This window comes from Olea europaea, unplaced genomic scaffold (genome assembly GCF_002742605.1).
Source record: "Olea europaea var. sylvestris unplaced genomic scaffold, O_europaea_v1 scaffold1137, whole genome shotgun sequence".
In the NCBI taxonomy this organism is placed as follows: Eukaryota; Viridiplantae; Streptophyta; class Magnoliopsida; order Lamiales; family Oleaceae; genus Olea; species Olea europaea.
Genome location: NW_019228757.1, coordinates 45,611 through 64,348, shown reverse-complemented (window position 1 = coordinate 64,348; position 18,738 = coordinate 45,611). Strand labels below are relative to the sequence as shown.

General features: G+C 36.9%; 1 protein-coding gene across 1 annotated transcript; it reads left to right on the top strand.

Annotated features, from left to right (window-relative positions):
* The first annotated feature begins 8,044 nt into the window (after nucleotides 1-8,044).
* LOC111373485 (peptidyl-prolyl cis-trans isomerase CYP59-like) lies at nucleotides 8,045-18,738 on the top strand. Its single transcript, XM_022996018.1, has 15 exons — nucleotides 8,045-8,270; nucleotides 8,504-8,588; nucleotides 9,204-9,275; nucleotides 11,695-11,917; nucleotides 12,839-12,943; nucleotides 13,146-13,263; nucleotides 13,394-13,444; nucleotides 13,961-14,052; nucleotides 14,162-14,261; nucleotides 14,692-14,738; nucleotides 14,832-14,887; nucleotides 15,579-15,619; nucleotides 16,555-16,657; nucleotides 17,321-17,456; nucleotides 17,535-18,738. Exons 4-15 carry the CDS (start codon nucleotides 11,820-11,822, stop codon nucleotides 18,235-18,237), a joined length of 1,650 nt encoding a protein of 549 aa, XP_022851786.1. The 5' UTR covers nucleotides 8,045-8,270; nucleotides 8,504-8,588; nucleotides 9,204-9,275; nucleotides 11,695-11,819; the 3' UTR covers nucleotides 18,238-18,738.

Below are 18,738 nucleotides of genomic sequence, written 5' to 3'. Positions count from 1 at the left end.
TAGATGATATGCCGTGCCAAGCACTACGCGATTGTATGGCATAGGTGCTACGTTAGTGGTGTGGAACGTGTTTGTTTTATGTTTCTGTGCGTCATATGTATTTGTAATTTCAGTATTCCAAGTGTTGTCGCCCAACACGTCATGAGTTTGTGTTATTTCATGGTTGATGATTGAACACGTGTTTACATTATTCGGATGTCGAACGTTGTAGGGGAATTGATATGTATCATGTATTTCCTGGTAATGGGAAGGTTTAAAAATAAGCAAAATTATCCGATCCAACGCAATGCATGTACACTCTTCAAAGTAAAGAATGGGAGGGTAGAGTAGGAAAAAAAACCATTCAAACTGTTTGACCAAAGTAAAGAATGCATGTGCCATCCTATGGTGTAAGTCTAGTCGGCACGTCATCTCACAATAATGGCACAAAAATTCACAATTTTGCAAGAAAAAATGGGCATGAATGGGGGCCAAACAAGCACTAAGCGACTTATTCAAATTTGGAAAGATTGGGAAGAAACGGAGGTAGGAGGAACCATACCCTAACTCCTCTGTCTGCCTCTGGAACTCGTACAAACAAAACCCCAAATCCTTTTGCTCCTTAAATTTACGATGAAATTCAGAAAATCGGGCAAAAATGTTGGTTATGATAGTGACGAGCTGGGGAGCCATAGTTATGGACTTACACACAGATCGTTGCCCCTTGACCTACAAAAATTTTCTCAAGCTTTGCAAGTAAGTACACACATATAAAGAGTTTATCCATATTAATCTTATTTCGTAATTATTTTTATTTATCATGTATTTGTACCCTCGAAATGGCTTAATAATTTTTACAAGTTTTTCTGCTTAAATATTTGTGATGCTCATGCAATTTCAATAATTTTTGCGTTGTAGAGACTAATGACTTGTTTCGTACTAAATTAGTTGGAATTAACACCGAATCTACCAAAATCATCATTGAACTTTGCAAGAGGTTTCCACGGAGTTACTGAACTTTAAAATCACTTTATTTATCATTGATTTTTAAAGTTCAGTGATCCCGTGAAAACTTTTTGCAAAGTTTAATGACCATTTAGATTATTAACCCTATTTTATCTGAAAAGTGACATGTGTATAATTTTTAAGTTAATAAAATTAACGTTTTTAATTAGAAAATTTAAAAAGGGTTCAATTCGATTCGATTTGATTTGATTTTATGTGATTTTTGAAAATCAAAACCTAAACCAAATATTTTGAAACAGTTTGGTTCGGTTTGATGGGAAAAAACTATCGGTCCACGTGGACTCAAGCCAACGTTTTCAACTTAACGATTTCAGTTTGGTTTCTGGTTTCATGATTTTTTCGTGCAACTCTACCGTGAGCCCCATTTTCTCAAATTTTATTTTTAACAACACATTTTTCCATAAAATAATTTCACATGTATACCCAAATTTTTATTTTATTTTTCAATCACACTTTCTCCAAAAATTCACTATTTCAAAATACACTATCCTCAAAAAATGGGGCTCAAATTGGGGCTAACTAGCTAAGCCCATGTTTGGTAATCACTGCAATTCCGATTTTGATTCAAATCAAAATAAACAATTAATTTTAACTTTATATTTTATGAATTCCACCATTTTTTAATCATACATTTTATTAATTTTATTAAAATCTACTAAAAATTTGATTTCAATCCTACCCAAACCACCCAAACACGGGCTAAATATTAATTAGACTATTTTAAAAGACGTCATTTAAAATTGTGTGACCCAGAACTGGACTCGTAAACGCCACCAAGCATGACCTAAATGGCTAAACTATTTTGCCCAGCCTAAATCGCTCAATGAATCGGTTCGATACATCGGTCAATTGAACGACTTGTTCAAATTCGAGAAGATTGGACATAAACGGAGGAAGGAGGAACCGCACCCATGGACAGATTTGGTAGTGGGCTACGCTTGGCTGTAGCCCGTTGCCATCTAAGCTCAGATACACTACAAATGAAAAAAAAAATGAGGTTTTAATTGTAATATGTTAGTCCAACAACAATTAATCTCAATGGGCTTAACCCAACTTAATTCGCCAACTAATTTTTGTTTTAATCTTTGGCCCCACTTATTTATTTAATTTTAGGCCCAATTTTTAAAACAAACTCGTACAATTTTAATCAATACACATTCTTTCTATCTTCACTTCTTCACATCACTTGGAAAATCAAAGTTGAAATATTTCTCAAAATATTTAAACCCTAAATCTTTTCATCCACCCGAAGCTATCGACCGTCGACTAGCTACCACCGACTGTCGGAGGAAATCGTGGGCCGTGGGTTGAACGAAAGTCGGAGGAAAATCGAAAAGGTTAGCTTACTGCTTATACTTACTGGCACCTACTGGCAGGTCTGGTCTTGAGGTGAGGCAGATGAGGCCTGTGCCTCAGGCCCAAGACTGTAAGGGACCTAATTTTGTCTAGAATTTTTCTTCAAAAGAAGCCCAGAAGGCCTGCAAAAGAGAAGATGACGGCCAAACCCAATTTCCAGCAACAACCACAATCCATTTTACCCCAACCCAACTTATATATCCATTTCAATCCATTTACCTATAATTCCCAAATGTGAGATTCAATCCCAAGGCTTGCAGCTTGCACAGAGTTTAGTGCTCGTTATCATCGTCGCCTCGTCTCTGTGACTCCAGTCACTCGACTCACACTCATTCCACCAGTTCGCCTCAACCGTACATTGCCGTTCACCTCCAAGCTCCGCTGTCGGCCGCTCCAGCATTCTTGTCTAGTATTAGTAAGTCACAAGTTTCCAAAATTCACACCATTTATAATTTATTCCAAAAAAAGAAAAAATTAATAAAAGAGTTTCCAATTGCAAATTCGAAACTCATTCTCAATTAATATGAAAAACAAATAAATTCATTTATATTGTTCCATTTTTAAGGAACCTTGCCCGTCTTAGTTCTTACCGTAAAAACATTTAGTTCTTATCGTAAAAACATACTCTACCTTTATATTTATAAGTTTATTTTCTCCGCGTGTGATGTATCAATTGTCAACAACGTGACTATGAAATTTTGAAAATAAAAGAAGTTGTTGCAAACGTGGTTTATAAGCCCCCGTTTGTTTTCCATTAATTTGCAAAATGCATTTTTCCTATCACATCGATGTGGGGTCCATGCAATATTTTATTTTCCTATTCAAATTCAAAATGTGCAAAATGCCAACTTTGCCCTTTTTGTCATTATTTGACATTCTCTTCAACCCATTTAAAGAACTGGAACCGACGAGAAAGATGAGGGGAAGATAAATTTTTTAATGACACATTCAAAAAACAAGTCAACAACATGAAAGTAATTGATAAAAGACAATCCACTTTTCCAACCCACGTGACACTTTACCCCAATTATTTTTCCAATTGCACCGTGGTTATTTCTTTAGTTGTTTTCAGTTTTAGTTTTTTCTATGCGCGCAAATATTGAGATTTCAATTGCACCAGGTACATTGAGCAGATACCATTTATTCAGAATATACAGTTGACACCCGTACGCTTTAATGTGCATGCTACATTTACTTTGTCGGGTACTATTGGAATACTTTAAAACTGGATCCCAATCACGGTTGCTGTGCCAGGTAATCCCGCAGCCCGTCCCACTCACTCCGCTACAATTTTGGTGCATGCATTTGGACGTGTATCTCATCCTCTGTGCTGAGTAGCTCCATCTCGACCTCGTCGTCATCCTCCTCTGCATCTCCATCATGACTACGACAACTGCAATTTGCATCAGGTAAGGGTAGTTAAACATACGGTCCAAGATTTTCCACCTTTGTTTTCACACCCCAAACGTATGCTCTATGGTGTTTCTGCGGGACGAGTGTCTGAAATTAAACTTCTCTTGAGCATTATGAAAGTGACGACGTCGTCCCGTTAGCTCGTCGCGAAAATGTTGGAAGTGATTTAGGATGTTCGACCTTTTGTACGGTGCCATATACCCGGGCCGATGCGCAAATTCGGAGTCTACCAAATAGTACTTCTCTGGCCTAACAACGGGAAATGAATGTCTAGCGAGTGAATAGCATGCACAAGGATTATAAAATCGTGGGTATTCCCAATGTGCCCTGCTAGGACGAACGTTAAACATACATTAAAATTGCACGCGACAAACACATTTTGCGTCGGCTTGCCTTTTCGTCCTATGAAGTGTATATGCTCGTGCCGCGATATTACTGCTTTGACATGCATTCCGTTAATAGCACCGATGCGGTCTTCGAACAGTGGATGCTTGTTCAAATTGGGCATGTGAGGGTCTAAACCTTCGTTATAGTTCAGACTTGACCGAATCATACGCGTGGACAACACAACCACAGCACGTAGAACCTCTTTCACGTAGTGACACACGGCTTGTAGCGAATGGTTGAATAGCGTTGTCACTTGTCGATATCCCTTTTCGTGCACGAGTATACACATGAACATGCCAACTTGCTCGTAGATGTCGACCTGCTGACTGCTTTGCAAGCCATGCTCGTCGCAGAATACATGTGCAAAATGTCGCAGCATTGGGAGATACTTACGAAATTCTTGATAGCACATTTGAGCATTCTCGCTCATTGCCACTAGTATGAACATGTGACCATTTTTTGCGAGTGGAAATCGTTGGACACGACGATGCTGTCTTCGATAGTATTGATATGCATTGCTCTCAGCGATTCAGCAATACGTAACATATGCTGTTGCATCGGTTGCCAAATGGTTCAGGAAATGCCCTTCGTCCATGTCTTCATCCTTGTCGGATCACGGCAGCAGAATGCAGTTGAAGTTAAGACCATCTGTATTGCCAAACATTTGGACTTCTAGAATATGACAACTGCTGTGTGTTAAAAACTTGCAAATAATTCTAAGATGTCACAGCCTCACAACTCTTCACACTTTTCCTCGCTACCTTTCTCCATACGAATTTATAGAACTTGTGTATGCATGGGTACCATATCACATGCACTTATTCCTTGGTGCCTGCAAGTTGTAAAATATGTGGCCTTACAGTGTTTACACATCCCATTTTGCCCCGTAAAGAGTGAGCCTAGGGCCATAGGTTTTTTGCCACTAAAAATTCTTCATTTTTTATAAGTGACATGACAACTTGAGTAAGGTTGAAAAAATGTGAATGTGACAAACTTGTTCTCCCCTATGTTTGGGTCTACATTTGTCTATAAAAGAACGTGAAAATTTTGTACGATATAAAGACAATAATTAAGTGCAATATGTGAGAACAATTTCAATAGCATAATAAAAATTAACACGCATAAATTACAACGCTTAGACGATAGTGCATAAGAAGGCAATTTTCACACTGATTTAAGAGGAAAAATAAAAGACACAGAACAACCGGCATAATTACTTCCCTTGATTGTTAAACATCCACTCGATCCACTCAAATTTCTCATTTGCATCCTTCATGACGACGAGCATGTCTTGGTAATGCTTCTTTGCAAGAAGTGCGCATGCGAAAAAGTACAGAGGTGTCTGCCGCTCTAGCCATCCTATCGCCAACAACTCCTCAACGCAGGCAATGCTAGCGCTTTCGTTCGAAGCCATAATCGTGTTAATCTTCCCCTCCACTTCCTCCGTAGCACTCGTGGCACGGTCAACTAGGAAAGACAGTTGACGAGCAGAGATTTTTTTTCTTCCGACAATGTCATTTTCCGTCAAAAGATTTCCATTTACCGCCACTTGTGGTGGTGGAGACATTCGCGCGCAACCCTGCCATGTGTTTGTTCAGCCTCATCGCTCGAACCACTAATCTCGCCGTCGATCGGGATAGCGTCCCTATTTTCTTCGAGCGCACTGTTCTCGTATAGACTGAATCCCATTTTGCACAACTTAGTGGGAGTGACGACGTACTTGTCTCTATCGTTGCTATCTCCAAATAGCTGAGAGTAACAAATATAGATCTCGCTCACGTCTTTGTCCTGGAAGTTTTTGTAGTCCTTGTTTTCTCACAAAGCACGGGTTTAGGATTTAGAGTATCAGTATGCAATGGAATTTGGAATGCATCAATAAAGATAAAACGCGAGATATGAGAATGCACAAAAAAAATTGCGTGATACACTCAGTGCTACACTTGTGCTTCGACAGGAGAAGAGAAACAAGGTTACCACTCTCCAAACAAATTTTAGGAATTTTTTTTTATGTTTTCGAAAATCAGTAAATAGGTAGATACCTAATTTCATATTCTACTGGGCAATAAATAACAAAGACTATTCTACTTTTGTTTAAGCATATGCAGTATTGCATTAAGCATCTTTCCCAAATGCTCAAACATGGACACAAAAACCACAGTGTAGGCCATTTCACAGAAAAATAACAACACTTACAAGTGATATATACAACACTCTGAAATGCCAAGACGGAAATAGTGTTCAAGTGTCGACTCAGAAAATCAACCAAAACACTTTTGGGCAGTCTTTTATAGGTAATTTGAAATGTCCCTTTCCCCAAACCGAATGCCGGCAGTCGTAATGTTTTTGACGAATTGTGCTTCGGCCAGAGTTTTGATCCAGCCTTGTTTGACTTTCTAGTGTAGTGCAACGAAAAAGATAATGAACATTCGATATCGGTTAATTGTTAATAGAAACTAAAAAAATTAATCCGTAACAATGATGTTATTCAATTTGATCACGTCGTCCGAGTGTCACATTCCAACGCATTAAGCATACAACTGAAAAAGGTATGATGTCCATCTTTGTGAGGAAGAAAAAATGACTAAGGGAAAGCAATTACCAACCTATTTCCGTTTTTAGGGAATTCCATTCCACAGCAGATGTCATGCAACATCCATACACATTAATTTGTAATTATTCATTTCAGTAGTTCATTGCTCAATTGATGTTGGTAGATTTTAGGTGCTACCACTTAACAAAGAAAAACGATCCATTTTGTTGTTCTCAGCAGTTTCATTAATTTGAAATGGGAGACAATGATAAGTTGTCATGAATTGGAGGTTGGGTCCAAAACGTGAAGTTGTGAGACGTTACCTTAAGCTTCCGATTCCACCATTCGTCTGACGTGACGATGTGGTTGGTAGCTTGGTTGTACTCCACCTGCTGCTATTCATAAGCTCCAACGGACGTTTGTGGGCTCGACACATTGCGTCCCAATGGTTGTGCAACTGTTGCTTACTCCAGTAGTAGCCGATGAAGGAGTTGAAGAGGGCGGACACGTGTTTCCAACCGTGTTTGGTGAAACACCGGTCGTTTCGATGTCCTTCGACAATGGCAGTTTCACAAGGATTTCGAGCTCGATGCTCGTGCCATCTCAGGTGCAGCGGTAGACGCATTTCGTTGATCGGCTCCTGGTTGCGAAGTAGACGGTTTCCCTAACATTGAGGGAAAGCTGATTGGAAATGCGGGAGACAAGGGGAATGAAGTGGGAGTACCTGTATTCCGACGGGATCCATTTTCAGTGGATGGAGAAGATGTGTACCAGAGATGCTGTGCAGGTGAGAGATTCCAAAAAAGAGGTCAATGTCGAGGTCTTGTTTTGGCACTCTTCGTTGCGGCAATTGTTACAACTGTTGAAGTCGGCGCCTGTGTTTGGAAGACTTCGTTGTCGTTTGGGTCGATTATGGTGATGTCGTCGATTTCAATCAAAAGGGGAGAGAGAGTTAGTTTGTCGGTGGGAGGGGCAATTGGAGGAAAATGAAAGTTTAGGCGCCTGTATACCTTCACATGCTGTGTCAGAGATGGGACACCAAACGGTCGAAAAATGTAATGGGGAAAAAGAATGGCTACCCAATGGTTCCTAAATTATAAATTTCCATTAGAAAATGTATCTTTTCTTACCTTTTTAATAATCAAAATTGTCTATTTTAACCCTATGAGGCCTACGCCTCAAGCCCAAGATGGGCAGGGGCCTAATTTTGGCCTGGAACCTGTTATTATTTTTTTCATTTTTCAAAACAGGGCCCAGACCCAATTATCCAACAAGAGCCCACGACTCATGAGCCCAAATCCTATCCCCTCAATCTATTTACCCACCCAACTTATATATCCACGATCCATATACCCTAATTTCCCCTAAATTCCCAAAATCTGAAATCCCAAAATTCCCAATTCGGTAATCCTCGGGCCTGCTCGTTGGTCTCCGCGACTCCTGTCACTCCGCCAGTCAGCCGCCGGTCGCTCCGGACGCCGGTTGGTCACTGTTGTTAGGATAGAACAAACGAGGAAACTTCAATCATTGAGGAAGAACACACCATCATTTACACGAAGAATTAGAAATCTGGAAACAGGTTTGTTGTTAATCATGTTTTTCCAAATGGGTTTTCATTGTATTAAGCAGCAAGTAAATCACTCGTCTTTATCATGTTATTCCAAATGGAATTGTCCCATTTTCGTTTCGGTGCATCATGCCTGCCTAGTGCCTACAGATTTGTTGACATGGTCACTGGACAGTTGGTCACATGAAATGAAAAATTTTAAATCTCACAATATTGTTTTTTAACGTTATCTTTGCACTTTGCAGATGGTCTGTACTCTACTACTAACTAATCTGTAATTGCAGCAAGATTCCCGGGACGAAGACAAAGAAAACAGGAAGTTTGTGAATTGTGAGCGATTATACTCTTAAATGCTTTGGATTTGAATTGCTTGAGTGAGAGTAATTTCTTGGTTATACAAAGCGTTGGAATTTTAACAAAAATGTCCGTTAGTGCCTCCACTATGGAGGTTACAGAACAGTGATGTAGTCGAGGCCTTGATTTGCAATTAACCGTTGCTTTACTTGTATGGTTAACATGTCGTAAGGAAAGGACGGAGTGGGTAGTGGATTAGACGTGGCTATGTGAAATCGAAGAAGTATATAAGTGAAAGACTAGAAGAATGTTGGACAATTACTCCTTTCATGAAGAAATAGGAAGTAAATAAGTGGTTTCTTTTGAGTTGTTTGCCTTGCTAATTCACTCAAGGCATTTCAAGATAAAAATGGTAGAAGGTATAAATTTATGTAAATAGACAAATAGCATCCATGTGTTTGTCCCCTAGCATAAAAGATAAATTTTAATTAATGTATTTTGTCGACGACACTGTTTTAATAGTGATTAGTTCTTATCAAATGTACTATTTCCCTAAGTTTGATTAAATGTGCCTGTGCAGTTGTTACTTCCCTAAGTTTGATGATCATGTTCATATTTGTATTTGTGCTTGATGTTAAATTTTTATTTCAGGTTCATGAGTTTGTGACAATGGAATTCTCAAGGGTGTATTTCCACAATTTTCATTGAAATTTTACTTCTTAGGTAAGCAATGGCTTGCCCTAACTTATTATTAAAAATATTGGAAATGTATGAAGCCTTGTCGGCTTATATAATTGCGGCTTGGTTGTCTTATATGATTGGTTATTGTAGGATGAACAATTGTATAAGTGCACGTAGTAACTATATTGGAAATTATAATTGTGAAATAAATGAGATATTTTGTAATTGTTTTTAGGTTAATAATTGGGCATTACATATAGACTCGTACACCATGCCTCCTAAATTTGAGTCTGGTGCTCAAAAGAGAAAAAAGAAACGAAATGAAATTGCATTAATTCAAAGAATAGTATTTAACTAATTGTTTGAAACATTGTTGGTTTTGTTATTTTATAATATAAATCTTTTCTAAAATATATTTGGTCATTGTTTTAATTTTAGTTTTAAGTTAGCAATATGTTGCATAATACATCGTTGAATTTTGTATTTATGTTGATTTCGTCGGCTGGTCTAATTTATGGATTTCGCCTCGAGGCCCGACAATCATAGGACCGGTCCTAATTTTAACTGTTTAAACATTTTTAATATGTTGGAAAAGAACTGATATAAGTTATAGTCCCTGTTTGTCTGGGAGTGCTTATAGTTCGGGAAGGATAATGGAGGATCCAGCTGAGGTTTTTAAAAAAAAGCCATAAATAAACTCGTGGAGAGCTTGAATAGTGATATTAGGGAGTTGAGGAAGATGCAGGAGGCAGGATTGGAAGGATTGTTTAATGCTCAAGCAGTGTTGAGGAAGCGTGAGAAGGAATTAGGAAAAGGATTGAAAGAAATGCAGGATGAAAAGGAGGGGTTGGGGCTGTTAATTTTGAATTAAAATTATATTTTAGTAGATTTTTAGTCAAAATATCAAATACTTAAATATAAACTAATAAAAGTGCACCGTCGTCTCTTTTGATTTCTGGGAAACTAGCGAATTTGGAAAAAATTGTATATAATTCATCCGATTGTCTGTATTTTGGCATGATTAGTGATTACCATTTAGGCATTTACCAATTGGACACCAAGATCTGTTACTTCACTTCAAAGTTCAAACCATATTTTATCCATTGTTTTGTTCATAAATTCGTATTTACCTAAGGCATGTTAAGACACATTTATAAATTTCTTCTGTAAATGTATGATTATCAAATCATATGCAGATCTATTACGGTTTTAATTGAATCAATTGATTTGGATAACTTCTTACAATGCGACAATGCCCTAAATTTAATTTTACTTGAATTTGATAACTTGTAAGTTAAACTATCATAATAACTATTTAGAAATAAAGAGCACAATCAATTTTGTGTTAAATCACAAATATAAAAGTGATGTAGCATAGATAGAGAACATCTTACAACCATAGGAAGGAGGAAGAAGCGCAGAGAAGAAGCAGCAGAAGAAGAGAGGAGCAGAAGAGGCAGAATTTCTTGACCAGTATATTGATTCTACATAAAAAATGATCTTAAGTAGTGTATAAATCTTTGATTTTATTAAAATTTTTATTTTAGACTTGTGAGCTACGACGGTAGAATTTTCAAGGGTTTAATTCCACAATTTTCGTCGAAATTTCACTTCTCAGGTAAGCAATGGCTTGCCCTTACTTGTTATTGAAGATATGGGAAATGTTTGAATCCTTGTCGGCTTATATAATTGCGGCCTGGTCGACTTATATGATTAGTTATTGTAGGATGAACAATTGCATAGGCGTACATAGTAACTATATTGAAAATTGTAATTGTGAGATGATTGAGGTATTTTGTAATTGATTTTTAGGTTCATCATTGGACATTAGATATAGACTCATACGCTATGCCTCCTAAATATGATAATATAAATCTTTTCTATAATATATTTGGCGATTTTTTTAATGTTAGTTTTAAGTTAGCAATAGGTCGCATAATATATCGTTGAATTTTGTATTTACGTTGATTTCGCCGGGGCCTAATTTATGGAATTCGTCTCAGGTCCTGACAATCACAGGATCGGCCCTGCCTACTAGGAACCAGAAATTTTAGTTTACTTTGCCTTTCCTTTCATTTTGCTTTGTGCAATTAAATAAGGCTAGTATCTTGGTTCTTGGAATTGGAACGGCAGGAAAGCTATCTATTGACTATATTAAAAAAAGATTAGATAATGTACTGGAACGTTGCTGGTAACAATCAACAAAGCTATTAGTTATTATTATCAATGGGCTATCTACTGTGAACCTATCGTGCAATTGTGTAATTTGTGTTGATGGTTTATGGTTAATTGGTTCTATCAATTTTATGTTTATGCAATTATGTCTTTATGGGATAGATCAATTTTATGCTCTAAAATATCTCCGGGTACAACAATAATAAGTAACGTTATATTACGATTTTTCTTGTTATATATAAATTTTATTTGTACATTAAATTTAAAAATTTTTTGCCCCTCGTAGCATTAATTCCTACCTCTGCCCCTGTCCGCACCCTCACTCCGCTCCGTCTCTGGAACTAGTATGAACGAAACGCCAAATTCTTCCGCTTCCTAAATTTGCGACGGAATTCAAAAAATTGGGTGAAAATGTCGGTTATGATAGTGACGAGCTTGGGAGACATAGTGATGGATTTATACACAGATCGCTGCCCCTTGACCTGCAAAAATTTTCTCAAGCTTTGCAAGTAAGTACACATTTAAAGAGTTTATCCACATTAATCTTATTTCGAAATTATTTTTATTTGTCATGTATTTGTACCCTCGAAATGTTTGAATAATTTTTTTACAAGTTTTTCTGCTTAAATATTTGCGATGCTTGCGCAATTTCAATAATTTTTGCTCTGTAGAGACTAATGACTCGTTTCATACTGAAATTAGTTGGAATTAACAATGAGGCCATCTCCAACCCAGCACCAAATTTTGCACCAAACCAAAATTCATCTCCAACCATTACACCAAAAATTACACCAAATGAACAGTATTTAACCATTTTCTTTCCTTTTTTTATTCTTTATAATCTACTTATTTGAAATATTATTTATTTAATTATTTCAGAAATACATAAATTACTAAATAAATAATTAATTAATCGTGTTTGATGTATTTTAAATTATTTTCGTCTTTTAATTAATTAATTAATTATTATGTCTTACATTTAAAATTTATTTTAAACACAAATAATTATTAATATTAATAAAAATAATAATAATTTATTGTATTAAAAAATATATAGCACAAATTACATAAATACCCTCAACAAATTTATTTGGGAAATGTAAAATAAGGGCAAAATTGACATTTTACACTTGCACCATTTTGGTGCAAAATGGTGCAAAGGTTGGTGTTGGGTTGGAGCAATTTTGCACCAAAAAATGGTGCAAAATGGTGCAATGGTGTTGTGGTTGGAGATGGCCTGAATCTATATGCAGGGTTCTGTTCTGTTTGAACGAAATCTACTCGTGGAAGCACATTTAGCCGAATATTTGATCTTCTAACTTCTGTTGCTTCTGTTGTATATTTCCTGCATTTCTTTACTGGTAACAAATTTTATTTGTAGCATATTACATTAGATAACACAACTGTATTTTGTTCTGTTTCTGATGCAGGATTAAATATTACAATGGCTGCCTCTTCCACACGGTACAAAAAGATTTCACTGCCCAGACAGGTGATCCTACTGGAACAGGATCAGGTGGCGATTCTGTATACAAGTAAGAATATATGCTCAAGTTGATCACTATTGTTAAATACCCATTTTTAATTGTATATATCTTATATTGATTCTTTCTCGTGTGGGTATGGTAAAACCTGTTCTAAAAAAAAGTTCCTTAAATTTTTCTATTATTTACATATTTTCTTAACATTTCAAATCGAGTTACAATGCAATAACATTTCAAAATCTGCAATTTTCAGATTCCTGTATGGTGATCAGGCTCGCTTTTTTGGGGATGAAATTCATTTGGATGTAAAACATTCAAAGATTGGTACTGTTTCCATGGCTAGTGCTGGAGAGAATCTTAATGCGTCCCAGGTACACTACCCTTTCCATATTCTGTATTCTACTCGAGAGAATTTCAAGTGTTTCCTTCCCTTCTCTTGATATACCGTTATAAAACTCTCTGTATTTTATATGCCTAATGGATGCACCTTTCTCCTTTCAGTTCTACATCACACTGCGTGATGACCTCGAGTATCTTGATGGAAAGCACACTGTAAGTTTTCTAATCCAGAACTTTGTGGGCTATAGTATTCAATTTCTTTGAGTCTTTTTTTCTCACTGAATACAAGATGCTACACTCCACCTCCACCCAAAATAAAAAAAGGAATACGAGATGCCTATTTTACTGGTTTTACGTGTAGGATGAACTTGATTTGTTCTGCTCAAGTCATGATAAGTACATTCTCTATTATCTCCTCTGTTATTTTGTGAGATCTAGAAAACCGTTTTAAGTTGAGTGTCAAATTATTTCCCTTCGAATAGTATGTTACGCTCCCCCTCCTATTAAGAAAGAAAAAGAGAGAGAGTAAGATGTGCAATATGTTGATATTTTCTCAACTTTAGGCATTTAGTTTTGTTTGCTAGCCTGAAAAAATGAAGGGTAGTTAGCCAATTTGGGACGCAACTTTTTGGATGCTTTTTCTGATTGATTATTTATCACATGATGCGTTTTTGTCCAAACAATTCTTCCAGCCTTTTGGAATAATACAATTCTGATTTCAACTGTCAGGTATTTGGGGAGGTTGCGGAAGGTCTAGATACGCTTACCAGAATAAATGAAGCCTATGTGGATGCAAAGGGCAGGCCTTACAAAAATATTAGGTCACCTTTTATATTTATTGCATTATTCCTTCAATGTTGTACGGTAAGTTGTGCATATTATTTCAGCATTTTTCTCTCTTCTAACCATCAAATCCAATGTTTCACATAGAATCAAGCACACGTACATATTGGATGATCCTTTTGATGATCCTCCCCAACTAGCTGAGTTCATTCCTGATGCTTCACCTGAAGGAAAACCAAAAGATGAGGTAATAAATCACTATAAAAGTTTTCTGCTTATAAATTAACTCGCTATGAATTAGACGGTCAAGAATGTATTTTCCATGTTTTATGCATGTAGATTTATGGTTTGAAATGGTCAGGGAAGGGCTCTTATATTTTGGGTAATGTTATTAGTGTAGAGGGCTTTTAAAGATATTGGGTAAGGTATATGACTAAGGATCATACTGTTCAATTTTTTGAGAAACAATTTTGTCATTGTTCGACACAATTCCAGACTTTACTTGCTATTGTTTCAAAATTTCCCAGTTTTGAATGCATGTTAATCCTGCTACCACCCTCTAATTTTTCTGGACAGAGTTAAGGTTCTCTCTAAGCCCCCATCCCCCCACCAGGGTGTTATAAAATTAGTCTTCCTCTTCTGATGAATCGTTATTTACTGTTTACTTGTGTTTCTAGGATGAGGACTTGCACACAATATTTTCACGCTTCGGAACTGTAACTTCGTGAGTTTTTAAAATACTCAGGCATATTCGATCCTCATTTTTCCTATGATTTATAATTTCCATTCTTTTCTGATGGCCAACTAAAATTGGCAGTGCAGAAGTTATCCGAGATTACAAAACCGGAGATAGTTTGTGCTATGCTTTTATTGGTACATGTATTCTTCTTTCATAGTTACCTCTGATTTCCTTGTCTATCATATCTGTGAGAACGGAATACTTTCACTTTTCCATGTCTCTATTAGTGTTCGTTTATTTATACACTAGTTTCATTGTGTAATTATTCATTTACCTTGTCATACGTGAAAAAGAATATCTGGCTTGAGGATGTTTGCCTGCTTATTTGTCAGTCAGGCTATTTTGTGAATATTTATATCTGTAAATGGCTCTATATAGACCATGGACTTCCTCCAATTCTATGCATCAGGGTAAATAGTTAGCTTACAATTTTATGCGCATGATTTAGTTGCTGTGACCACAAGTTTACGTGCTTGTGTGGACTTCTTTTGCTATTCAGCTTTTCTAGTTAGTTTTGATCAAGTGACAGCAAGAATTGATTTCACTGTTTAGGCCTCAATAATTTTTTTCAAGTGAAGAAAGGGGAGGCTAATGTTTAGGGACAGAGGGATAATACAACGATCCTCTCAAAACATCCCTATTTGGTCTGAAAATTAATAAAATTCAACCTTTGGAGAAATATTATCATTATACAATTTTCCCGCCAGCTTTATACCTTGACCTGGTCCTGTGTACTTTTTGACTCGTCGGTGGCCTGTTCCTTTTGTTAATGTTTATACGCTTAGTTTACATCTCATTATTCTTACACCTGCTTCTTTATGGCAGAATTCGAGGACAAAGAAGCCTGTGAACAGGCATATTTTAAGGTACAGAATAACTTACCGTTGTCGTTTATGTTTGCTTTCTCAACTCTGTCTTCCTGCTAATTTGCCTGATATTTCTTATCGATATAACTAGTTCTACCTTGATGTGCTTATCTTGATTTGTTTGTCAGCTAGGATTGATCTAATTCATGCTTCCATGCCCTCTGCAAAGTTAATTTTGACAATGTAATTTCAAGAAAATCTTCACGAGATAAATTTTTTTAGAGGGGCGTCAAGGGAAGCATATACGATTTCTGAGATTTTGCCTCAGAAGTTCCCTGATGTGCCACAGTATATCTGCACTATACAGTAGAATGGAATTTAGATGCTGAAAGTTTTCTCTGGAAATAATCTGAAAAAAGCACTTTTTTACAAAATCTGTACTCAAGAAATAAGTCTCAAACAGGGGCTAAAGCATACAATAGCTCTGCGGTCAGAAGGGGTCTAGATTTGTATTTTCGACACTTTCATCTGTATTCTTTTTAGTAACTAATCATGCTCACTGAGCTGTCAATCTGTTTTGATTCCAATTTTTAGTTTTTCTCTTTATTTCCTTGTTCAAGAATCTCAAAATTGACTACTGGTTAACTTTTTATCTGTGCTCGGAAAGATTTTAAAAGATTTACTGGGAAGGAACTTTTAAGTTTCCTTGGAATGGTTATTTGGTTGTTTATTTTTGTTGCGTCGGTCTTTGCAGAAAATATCGATATATGTTTTATTTGCTTCTTTTCGAGTGTAATACAATTAAACCTGCACTAGTGGGCTGCTGAATGAATGCATACTGAAGAAAAAAGATTTCTGATATAAATAAACAACTCGTCCTTGCTTATGATTCATTAACATGCCATCTGGTGCTTTACTTTTTGGAGGAAACTTGTTTCGTGCTTCACTAATCAGGCAAAACTTATTTATGGCGGTTCCTGCTACTTATGTGACAGATGGATAATGCTCTTATTGATGATCGAAGGATTCACGTTGATTTTAGTCAAAGTGTTGCAAAACTATGGTCCCAGTATAGACGCAAAGGCCAAGCGGGTAAAGGTGGGCATCTCATTTTGTATCATTTGATCTGTACTCTAGTTTGTTGACAATAATTAGTAGATCACAGTCTAAGACCCCAGATAATAAAAATAAAGAACCACTGACCTAGATAACTATAACGTGGTGTTTGTTCCATCTTTTGTCCCTTTTTCCCCTTGCTCCCTTTTTGCCTCATCTGATGTCGGTAGCTACATGGTATTGTGGTTGCTGTGTTATCTTCTCGAAATATTTCTGTGCCTGCAAAACTGTTCGTTTGGATTTTTTCTTCGAAAAATGCCAAGACGACAATGGACAGCGTTTTGGATAAATTTTAGTTACATCTGAGTCCACTCGAAATGTGCAATTTAAGTTGGCAGTTAAAGTTCAAAACACCTGTCCAGTATCTTTTCTTTTTCTTACCTCTCACTTCAGGACCCAGCTAGTATTCACGATGGTGTTTCCTCTTACAGTCAATAAGTTGGAGAAAGCAATGAGGATGTTTGAGGTTCGTGGAGAAATTTGGATTCTCCTATAATAACAATCTTCATAAAAAGTCTGTTTTTTTCCTTCTGATAATTAAGTATTTAACTATAAAATTAAAAGAGATATAGGGTTTATAGTTTTCATCTAGAGTTAGCACCATGTTGTGATCAATTGAGATCCTAAATTAATTATTCATTGCAGGAGGAGGTTGCTTCAAATGCGGTTCTCTTGATCATGTTGCTAAAGACTGCACTGGGGATCCTACCATCCAGCAGCAACATTCCAAGTACATATTGAAGGATGTTAACACTCAACATGGTGGAGACGATAATACAAGGTTGATAACTTATTGTGCTACTAGAAATGTCTCTCCGTATTATCCATTTATCTAATCTCTCTAGATTATCTGTTCAAGGTTTGAAATGGTATTTGATGAAGATCCTACTGGAAGTCCCAGACAAAGTAAAACGAGAAGAGACCATAAAGCTGAAAATCATGATCAGAAACAACATATGAAATGGGGAAATTCTTTTGACCGCAAAAATCATGACGACAGAAAAAGAGGTTCACATGACTTGCACAGGAGGGAAAGAAACAAAGATCACGAGGAAGATGAGAGGCATGTACGGCGTCGGATGAGCCCATATGGGGGAAGAGAGAGAGATTACCCAGCAAAAGAAGCATGGGATCGTGGAAGAAAAGCTGATGGCGCTGGCAGCAGGAGCAGGGCAGATGAGGAAAATTATAAGAGAAGACGCGCTGATGTTGGCCATATGGATAAGGGGGAGAAGCATGACTATGAAAAGAGCCATGCAGAGGCTAGTCATAGATACAAGCAGGGTGAGGGAGAGTACAAAGAGAGGCATGCAGATGTTGGGCGTGGAGACAGGAATAACGGAAGAGATTCTAAAAGGAGGACTGCTGATGATGATCTTCGGGGGAGCCACCGGGACGAAGTGACCTATGATAACAGTAGACGGGGCATCAGAGGAGAGTCAAATAACAGAATGATGCATGATGATCACAAACGAAGAGGTGAAAAACCGTTTGCTGATACAAGAAGGTCTAATGATGACCGCATCCGTGACCATGATCGTGATCGTGGCAGAAAGAACTGAATTTCTTAAACGATTTGGTTGGACTTATGTAGCGATATGATGTTTGATTCTAGGCACTTAACTTATGAGTCCACCCACTTGCCTTGTTCTGTTTATTTGGTATTACATAAACTGCAGGAGTCTGCATGCTCCCGCAGTGTGGAATGGCACACAGAATATTTCCAGATTATCAGATCTCACTGGGGAAAGGGGGAGCTGAAGATTAGTACAAATAGTTAAACTAGTTTCTGCTTCTGGATCTCTTGAAATCCTTGAATTCGAGTAATTTAAAACAGTACGGATGAAAATTGGAAAATCTCAATGATCCTTCTAACATTTGTTTGTTAGTTTCCTTTCAGTATTAATTGGGTCATGGATGTACATCATTGCATGTTCTATTCCAACGTGCACATGCTTATGTAAAGATGTGTGAATCTAATTTGTAATTCTGGTTTTAACGTCTGATAAGAATTTTATTGATACCGAACTGCCTTGTTAATGCCTATCAAGTTTGTTAGGATT

Bases quoted from the DNA above. Each gene is read 5' to 3' on its own strand.
- LOC111373485 (XM_022996018.1), top strand. From the start codon at position 11,820: ATGTCGGTTATGATAGTGACGAGCTTGGGAGACATAGTGATGGATTTA. The intron at 14,888-15,578 runs GTACATGTATTC...TCTTTATGGCAG, and splicing joins TTTGTGCTATGCTTTTATTG to AATTCGAGGACAAAGAAGCC. The intron at 15,620-16,554 runs GTACAGAATAAC...CTTATGTGACAG, and splicing joins GTGAACAGGCATATTTTAAG to ATGGATAATGCTCTTATTGA.